The sequence below is a fragment of the Vombatus ursinus genome, unplaced genomic scaffold, assembly GCF_900497805.2.
Source record: "Vombatus ursinus unplaced genomic scaffold, bare-nosed wombat genome assembly UNPS02010769.1, whole genome shotgun sequence".
In the NCBI taxonomy this organism is placed as follows: Eukaryota; Metazoa; Chordata; class Mammalia; order Diprotodontia; family Vombatidae; genus Vombatus; species Vombatus ursinus.
The window spans coordinates 4148280-4157256 of NW_020950547.1; the positions used below are offsets into that span (position 1 = coordinate 4148280).

The 8977-nt window shown below is 49.6% G+C and overlaps 2 protein-coding genes across 3 annotated transcripts; both read right to left on the bottom strand.

Annotated features, from left to right (window-relative positions):
• Positions 1–49: 49 nt before the first annotated feature.
• On the bottom strand, positions 50–4156 carry LOC114038006 (myosin light polypeptide 6). 2 transcript variants are annotated; one of them, XM_027855077.1, is made up of 7 exons: positions 4056–4156; positions 3634–3661; positions 2583–2726; positions 1753–1926; positions 1558–1635; positions 1063–1108; positions 50–264 (listed from the first exon to the last, which is right to left on the bottom strand). In XM_027855077.1, the coding sequence occupies exons 1-6, from the start codon at positions 4056–4058 to the stop codon at positions 1080–1082; spliced, it is 456 nt and encodes a 151-aa protein (XP_027710878.1). In that variant the 5' UTR covers positions 4059–4156; the 3' UTR covers positions 50–264; positions 1063–1079. The 2 variants fall into 2 exon arrangements, with proteins under 2 accessions (XP_027710878.1, XP_027710877.1); XM_027855076.1 differs by lacking the exon at positions 1063–1108.
• Positions 4157–5134: 978 nt separating this feature from the next.
• On the bottom strand, positions 5135–8563 carry LOC114037965 (myosin light polypeptide 6-like). The gene is made up of 7 exons (XM_027854992.1): positions 8557–8563; positions 8286–8459; positions 7880–8023; positions 6761–6934; positions 5950–6027; positions 5729–5766; positions 5135–5278 (listed from the first exon to the last, which is right to left on the bottom strand). The coding sequence occupies exons 1-6, from the start codon at positions 8561–8563 to the stop codon at positions 5738–5740; spliced, it is 606 nt and encodes a 201-aa protein (XP_027710793.1). The 3' UTR covers positions 5135–5278; positions 5729–5737.
• Positions 8564–8977: the final 414 nt, after the last annotated feature.

The window sequence follows — 8977 nt, forward strand, 5'->3', positions numbered from 1 at the left end:
AACCTTTGGCCCATCCACTCTGGCAAAAGAACAAGAACAAACCAGATGGTCAGGAGCAAATAGCAAATTTATTTGGTGAAAGCAGAGAGCAAACTGGCCAAAGCCGACATATGGTGGGGGGTTGGAAGTAAGGATGTTGGTAACCCTGAAAATGTAGTTAGTTGCTTCAGGGGCAAGAGGATGATTTTCACACTGAGAAAAGTTAGGGGGTTCTTTGTGGAAAGGGGAGTTGTTCTCAGCCATTCAGCACCATCCGGACTAGCTCTGTGGAGAAAGAAATGGGGATGAGCTAGGGAGCAGACAAACAGGGGAGGGGCTAGCTGAGGGTGGTGGGACGTCTAGACCCCTAAGGTGGCAACAGTAGAACTATCCCCCAGAGTCCAGCTCTGGAGGTGATTATACAGGATAGAAGAGCCACCTATGGGGTTTGACTTGGCCACACTGCCCCCAGCTTCCCTCCCAAAACTTGTTAGTCCCCATTCCACCCTGAGCAGCAAGGACACAGCAAAGGTAGAGAAGGCGCGCCTCCCCTCCCCCCAGACTACCACCTATAGGCACTGTCAACCCATGGCAGGTGAAGGGGAGAACACAGTGGGTTTATTTTGGAGAAGGGGGAGATCACCTCCAAGCTGCCTAGCAAAAGGAAGGGATTTAACTGTAGCAGAAGCTGGCCAGGCAACCCTCCCCCATCGCCAAAACCCTCACCCAGGGATATGGACAAGGGCAAGATAGCACCCTAAAGCAAGACTGTCCCAGGCCTGGTAAATTGCCAGACACCTGGGTACCAAAAAGCTAGACCTCAAAGAGCCCAGGGCAAAATTTGAGGGGCATATGGAGATGAGGTAATACCTAGACAGTCTTCCTTTATGCAGGGGGACTACCCTCCCCTTCCCAATCAGACAGGTCCATGCAGAAACATGCCAACAGAAAGTGAGAGGTGAGAGGCAGAGGCAGGGGACAAATAGCAAAAGAGAAGAAAGGGAAGGCAGGGAAGGGATCAGGAAGGAGACACGGGAAAGTCAACTTGGGAGGAAAGGGAGGAGAGGCTGGGAGGAGCCGTACCCGCCCCATGGGGCCCTTCACCCCGACAGGATATGCCTCACAAACGCTGCAGGAAGGAAGAGACATTAATGGTGAAGACAAGACACAGACATAGGGTGGTGGGGTGTCACACAGGGATGTGAGGGGAGACATCCTATTCCTTATATACTTTCCACCCTTCACATCCAGCTCTCTTCCTACCCCCCTCTAACCTCCCGAATCTGAGCTAGGCCCTACCCCTTGACTGCCTCCAAAGTACTTTTTGAGCCATCAGCCCACCTAGAGATACAACTCCTTGCCCACAGTGGGGTGCTAATAAATGCTGGCAGAACTGACTTGTAGGAGGAGAAAGATTCTCCTGCCATCATCTCCTGAGGGCAGCAGGGACTTTCTTTTTTGCCTTGTTATCCTTGGCACCAAGGAGACATTTGATGTCTACAGACTAACTGATGACCCTACCTCAACTTTCCATACTGCTAAACCCTTCCCAGAAAATGCTGAACATGCCCCTCTCACCTTCATAGTTGATACAACCGTTGCTGTCTTCATGCCCTGCCACCAACACTTCCACTTCTTCCTCTGTCATTTTCTCACCTGTGGAGAGGGAACCAAAGCTCTCAGGGCATCAGCAGACTAGGGAAAAGTAGGGAAAGACTCCCAAGGACCACAGGGAACCTGGAGATCTGTCGACTTGGTAGAAGGAGGCCTTACCCAGGGTGATGAGGACGTGTCGTATTTCAGCCCCCATGACTGTGCCGTTCCCTTCCTTATCAAATACCCGAAGCCCTTCTACATAGTCTTCATATGTGCCCTGGTCCTTATTCTTTGCTACAGTCTGCAGCATTGGCAGAAAATGTTCAAAGTCCAGCACCTTCACATTCATCTCTGTCCCAGAGAAAAGGGGGGGTTAATGTTAGTGGCATCAGGTCAGAATGGCCATTTTCCATATTCCATGGGCAGAGGGGCTCTGAAAAGGAAGCCAGATCACCACTATCTTGACTCCTTTTTGACTGGGTTTTTTTTCTTTTTTTTTTTTAGGTAATTGGGGTTAAGTGACTTGCCCAGGGTCACACAGCTAGTAAGTGTCAAGTGTTTGGTTTGAGGCCAGATTCAAACTCGGGTAACTCCTGACTTAAGGGCTGGTGCTCTATCCACCGCACCACCTAGCTGCCCCTTGATTGGGTTTTCTTTTCTTTTTCTTTTTTTTAAAATCTGACATTTCCCAATATAACCCTGTAACAATTTAGAACCCTCCTCTGTAACAGCAACCATAACAAAAACAAAACAAACAAACAAAAAAACCAGTTGAGCTAAACTACAAAATCCAAAAGCCTAAGGGAAAATCTTCAGTATCCCATCTTGAGGAAGGAATTCCTTCTGCCCTTCTTTCCCCTCCAACAATTGCTAAAAGGAACCTTGTACAGATTGGGTAACCCCACATACACTAGGCTCTCCAGAGATAGGTTGTTTTCACCTTGAGCAACATTCTTGGAGAATTCCTAACTGCACCCCCAAGTCACATTCTTGGGGCCCTCTCTCACCATCACTCTTGGGATTCCCTAAGACCTTGAGCACCTCAGCATTGGTAGGGTTCTGGCCCAGGGCTCGCATCACATCCCCACACTGGCTGTATAAGATCTTTCCATCTCCTGTTCGGTCAAACAGCTGGAAGGCCTCCTTGAACTCTGGTGGGGGGAGGCAAGAAACAGATGAGTGTCAAAAATGGATGTAAATATCCTAAAGCTCCAGATACATTCACTTAGGTCTGGAGAAAACAAACTCCTGGGTGACTCTACCAGACTGAATCTGGTTTCACTTCTGATCAGGTTTCTCAAAGGACCCACATAATTCTACGTAAATTTCCTGATACTTGCCTGGATTGGGGGTACTCCATCTCCCTAACTCCCCTCTAATTTCCCTCCTACCTCAAAACTCACTCAGCCCCGCCTTTACTCCTGGGGGTGGAATGCGCCACCGCCCAGTCTAGGTTCCAGCCCTTATAAGGAAGTAGGTGCAGCCCAGGGCTCAGGACATCCCAAAAGAGCCAGTTTTTTCACCCCCATTCCCTAAATAGACAGGGCTTCCTGTCCATGGATAGAGAGTTCCAGCCAGATCAAGCCCCTGCTCCCTTCCACTCAAATTCCCAGGGCCCCATACCCTCCAGAGTCACAGTCCTCATCCCTGCCCCAAGGTCTAAGGGTAGAGTGGACACACAGAGCAGAGCGTCACAAATAGGTAAGACAAGAGGAAGTCGGTTAATAGGGAGAGAGGGCAAGAGCAGGCAGCCTAACACCCTGTCCCCAAACCATCACAGCACACACGAGGAGTTATATAACCAAAGTCTTCACACACCGGCCCCCGAAAACAAACTCACCCAATGCTTGGGGCTCAGATCTAAAGAGAGGAGGAGGAGGAGGAGAGTGAAGAGGAGAGACAGAGTAAGAGAAAAATGGAAGAAACTGGGAGGAGAAAGGAGACGTCTCACACACCCTTGGATGGGTGTGCGGGATGATGCCGGAGGGAGGGCCCAGCAGACAGGGGGATCTGGAAATGCCCCTCTCCCCCCTTCAGGGTGGGTCAGAGGTCACTCACCTGCTGTCTGATCCTCCGTGAAGTCACACTGCGGCCCAACAAAGAGGGGAGGGGAGGAGAGGTCAGCGTCCAGGCTTCCACACCCAAAGGGCTTCCCCCCTCCCCAAACCTGCCATCTCCCACAACTTCCAACTCCTCTGGGCCCGTTTCCTCAACTGCAAAATGAGGGCATTGGACCAGCTGGTCCCCAACGCATCGTCCAGCTCCAAACTGGGTCCCTCCCCCCTGCCCTCTTAGTCCTGGGCCCCCAACCTTAACAAACAGCAACCCCCAGACCCTAAGTTAGGTTACCCGGCCCCTTCTGGGCGCCCTCCAACTCCCCCTGACCCCCAGGAACCATCCCCTAAGGCTCCCTATCTGTCCACGCCCACGCCCCTGGCCAGGCCTCTCCCTAGGTTTCCTGCCCTTCTCCTGGGCCCCACCATCTTGGCCTTGCAGCTCGCTCGCTTGCTTCTCCTGCTGCTGCTGTATGTAATGGCTCCGTCTCTCTCCCCGGCTCCAATCTGCCCGTAGAGCGTCCCATGACGTCACCCTCTACAGATTCAGCCAATCGGAAGCCTTGCCTGAGGTTTATGCAGATGAGCTCGTTGGGTTATTCATCAGGCAAGTCCGAGCCCAGGCATTTCTGGACTTGCACTGGGAGGGGGAGGAGAAAGTGGGATATGAGCTACTCCTATTTTGGAAGTGTCATCAGAAACCCTGGAGCTATGCATGCTCCTTCACCTCCTGCTGGGCCGCTGTGGCCGCCCGGGCTGGAGAGGCCAGTGGAAAAAGACCTGAACTTGGACTCAGCTTCGGGGATCTGACTCTGAATCACAGGGCCCTACGCAGTCTGGGCCAGAGCCTGGATTCAAACTCAGAGCCTCTGACTCACTCCGGATCCGTCGCTTTTCACTTCATCCCGCCATAGCCACCTCTGAACCCCATCCGTGTAAACTGTGTGCCCTTGGCCAAGTCACCAAACTCTCTGGGCCTCAGTTTCCTCCTGGTCTGTAAAAGGAAGGGGCTGGATTAGCTGACCTCCAGTCCTTAGTCTTTCCAGCTCTATAACTTATGGAGGTTACACACTAGGACAGAAGGCCCATTTTCTGTCTATTATTTCCAGGGCAGAGAAGTCCTAGAGCATGGACAATTGGAATATCATAGATTTGGGGCTGGAAGGGATCTGAGAAGTCATCTAATCTCCCCCTCTCCCCTCCTCTCCCTTCCCCCACCCATTTTACAGAGAAGGAAACTATGTTTTAAATGATTAAATTAAATTAAGGTTAAGTGACTTTCCTAATGTCACATAGCAAATGCCCTTGAAACCAGGTGCTCTGACTCTTAAATGAGGCACTCTTGAATAAACCTGGACCAAGGACCAATCATTGGGGGGGTGCATCAAAAGGATGAAGATGAAATCTTACACACAGGCACAAACACCCTTCCCTCCTCCAAATAACAGACAAGAAACTAGAAGTCCAATACTTTATTATGGAAAATAAAGCAAGGGCAGGGGGATAACACAGTATGTCTGTCCCCTCCCACACCATCCTTCTCCACTCTCAATGCAACACACATTTACTAAGTGCCTACTATGTGCAAGGCACTGGATTTTCGTCTCCCCAGGATGCAGGAGAATGCTCTGTCTGGAGAAAAGTAGGATCTACAGAGAGAGAGGCATTTGGGTGGTTTGGGTAGCTAGTACACTGCCGTCCTTCCTCCCCAACCCCCCACCCCTGTCCCTCTGGAGCAAGAAGAGGGGAACACAGCTCTCCCAGGAAAGGGGAAACTGATAGAAATAGCTTTTATCTACATTCTTTGTTGTTTTCTTTTAAAACACTTTCCCACACTAATAATTGGTTTTCACCCACAGCCTGTGAGATTGATAAAGCAAGTAGTGTTAATCTCCTGAGAAAACAGGATTACAGGAATAAAAGGACATGACCTCAGGTCCTCTGTAGCAGAGCTGACACCTGAACCCAAGGGCTTGAGTCCATATTCAATGATATTTCCAGGGCACCTTAATGTTTCTAAAGCTCCCAAAGGGGACAAAGAAAACGGTAGGGATGAAGCTGAGGAGATAGGGGTGAGGAAGGCTAGAGAATCACTCTACCTTGGGGCCTCAGTTTGACATAATGTGTTTCAGGAAGGCTGCCGAAGGAAAGTGAAAGAGGGTGGTCAGAACCAAGCACCCCTGTTCTCTCGTCCCTTCTTGGAGTATACATTATTTCTCCACTCCCAAGGACCACAGTAACCCCACTGCGCCCCTCCCCAAACTCACACATACTCCCCAAATCTCTTTCTTGCTTTCTACTCTCCTCCCTGCCCTCTCACCCTCATAGTTGATGGAGCCATTGTTGTCTTCATGTCCAGCCAGGAGGGTCTCTACCTCTTCCTCAGTCATCTTCTCCCCTATAGGAGAAGCATATAAACTTGGAGCCTCCTACCCCAACTTTAGCCATACTGTTTAGGGGTGATATTTCTTCCTCATCTTGACCCCCAAACAAAGCCACCTTAGCTTCTCTCTTCCTTCCTTTTCCCTTTTCCTCCCCAGTCCCATATCCCCTATCATTAATATTATCAATGCCATGCTTCTAGGTAGCACTTTTCTTCCAAATGACTTCACTCATGCTAGCAGAATATTCAGGTTTCGTCATCTCCTGGACAAAAGTTGAAAGTGATTTGCCCAAGGCCATATAACCAGTGAGTGGCAGAAGAAGAAATGGATGTCATGTTTTCTGATTCATCACCTTCCCATTTCACACTTCAGGTTGTCAGAACATTAAGAAATCTCATAGGTTATGCTCCCTGGAGTTTGGAGTCTTCCCCAACTTGGCTACATCTCTAACTATTCTTTCTTCTTCAGATACGTCCCTTCCAGGAAATGTCATTCCTTTGCCTAGACTGGACTGAAATGGCCACTTCCACTGCCATGCCTCTTCTGCAGTCCACAACAATCCCCTTTCCATAATACACCCTCCACAATGACCACGAAGCCCACCCCCTGCCCCTTGGCTGCACCTAGTTTTATTCCCTTGTTCAGTCCCATAAATCTGGGATCTTACCCCTTAATCTCAAGTGAACTTCTCCTCCTCCACCGTGACCTCCACCCACGAACCGCCTTTTTTTTACCTCCCAATCTTACCCAGGGTGGTGAGGACATGTCGGAGTTCAGCCCCCATGACTGTACCGTTCCCTTCCTTATCAAACACTCGAAGTCCCTCAACATAGTCTTCATATGTGCCTTGGTCCCGGCTTTTAGCTACTGACTGGAGCATGGGCAGGAAAGTCTCAAAGTCCACACGCTTGGAGTTCAGCTCTGAGGGAGTGGGTGGAGGGTGGGGACAGAGGGTACTAAATGACCCCTTCCTGGGACTCCTCCATCCAACCCTCATTACCTGGGATCTCTAGTCAGGGGACAGTCCCATTAGAACCATCCCTTCAACCCATCTGATCATTCAGTTCTGTCTTTTTTTCTTTTTTAGCAAATAGAATTTTACTGTAAGTGCATGTAGATTTTGTTTTCATGACACACATTATAAATGCATTATATACAGTACATGAACATGTCATTGAACTATATTTGGAGGAGTCACTGTTATTCTCATCTTTTAATAATACATATGTCATTTTTTAAGGGTCTTCTCTGGCTTCTATCTAATTGAACTTTAATGGTAAACCACTCCAGCATCTTTGCCAAGAAAACCCCAAATGGGGTCACAAAGAGTCAGACATGACTGAAATGACTGAACAACCACAGTGACAAAGTGACATTCATCAATTCATTTGAGGCATTAATTATGAAACTTAGCTGATTCAGTCACTTTTTAGTTTGTCTGTTTTTCATTAATCCCTTGTATTTTATAATCATAATGAGTGGGGAACCTTTGACCTCGAGGCCACATGTGGCCCTCTAGGTCCTCAAGTGCAGCCCTTTGAATTTGATCAAAGGTCTGCCCACTTGTGGCCTCAAGACCGAAGTTTCCCCACTCCTGAATCTAGTCCAACCCGTACCTGAACTGAATTGCTTCTACAGAATCCTTAGATCCTGGGCAAAGAACCATCCCTACCTCCAAAATCACTTTTAGGGTAAACACACTCAGACTAGCTAACTCAACTCACTCTTGGAGTACTTAACATCACCCTGTGAGCCCTTGGTCAACATCACCCTGTGAACCCTTGGTCATCATCATCCCCCCCCCCCCCCCCCCGCTCCCCTCCCCCGCTACTATCATCCCTGTTCCCATCATTCCTGTAGCCTCACCATCAGTCTTTGGGTGACCCAGGACCTTGAGCACCTCAGCATTGGTAGGGTTCTGGCCAAGAGCCCGCATCACATCCCCACACTGATTGTACAAGATCTTTCCATCTCCTATTCGGTCAAACAGCTGAAAGGCCTCTTTGAAGTCTGGGAATTGAGAGGGAATTTGGGTTAGCCAACAGGATCCCTCCTTCCTCAGGTTGTAAGCAGAGCTCAGAATAATAGACTAAAGAAGAACATAGCAGGAGGAAGAAATTCTGAGGACAGAACTAATATGGAGGGCAGCTCTGGGGCTGTAAAAAAAAAAAAAGAGAGAGAGAAAGAGAGAGACATAGGGAGACAGAAAGACAAGACTGTGACAGGGGATTTAGGATAGGAGGGTGGGGGTAGGTGGTTATGGTCTCCTCACCCTCCAGTTGGTCCTTGTTAAACTCGATCTGTGAAGGAAAAGACAGTGTAAAGAGGGGTGGGGTGCCATGAAACCCCCAGGCCAGGCCAGCTCCCTTCCCCCACTCCTTATAATTGGCAGTCTCTGTGGAGTGGCCCAAAGGGACCCAGCTGGGAACTGTGAGCGCCTGAGTCCCTAGGAGAATACCAGCAGTGGGTTTGTGGGAGGGAGATCTTCCTGGGAAACAAGGCTAATCCAGCACCACCTGTTCCTTCCCCCTGGCTGTCCCAACCCTGCATCCCTCACATAACCGGCAGTTGAACAAAAGCTAAATTTACCCCCACACCCCCAGCTGTGATTGTCTAACAAGTCCCACTCCCCACCCTCCCTTCTCAGACCAACATGCTCCTTCCCTCCCTTTCAGCCTCTTTTCCTAGGCCCTGAAGGGTGGGAGCAGAGGATGGACACTGGCCCCTTCTTTCTCTCTCCTCTGAAACAGTCCCAAGGAGTTGAGCATCCCCGTTCCCAGATTCTTGTGTTCCCCACATCTCTGTTCTCCACTCAAGGTGTAAAGGGGTGCCATTATGTACCATATTGAAGAGACAAGAGGGGAAAAGTGAATTGGGGCACCTGGATTAAGACCCCTAATAACCCCATCCTACAGATTCAGTATCTGGCTTCTGGGTTTGTTAAGGGGGAGCTAAGGCAACCCC

Coding starts and splice junctions, on each gene's coding strand:
- LOC114037965 (XM_027854992.1), bottom strand. Junction 6,935..7,879: donor GGGTCACCCAAAGACTGATG/GTGAGGCTACAG, acceptor CCACTCCCTCAG/AGCTGAACTCCAAGCGTGTG. Junction 5,767..5,949: donor TGGCTCCATCAACTATGAGG/GTGAGAGGGCAG, acceptor TTCCTTCGGCAG/CCTTCCTGAAACACATTATG.
- LOC114038006 (XM_027855076.1), bottom strand. Junction 1,927..2,582: donor AGGGAATCCCAAGAGTGATG/GTGAGAGAGGGC, acceptor TCTCTGGGACAG/AGATGAATGTGAAGGTGCTG. Junction 265..1,557: donor CGGTTGTATCAACTATGAAG/GTGAGAGGGGCA, acceptor CTTTCTCCACAG/AGCTAGTCCGGATGGTGCTG.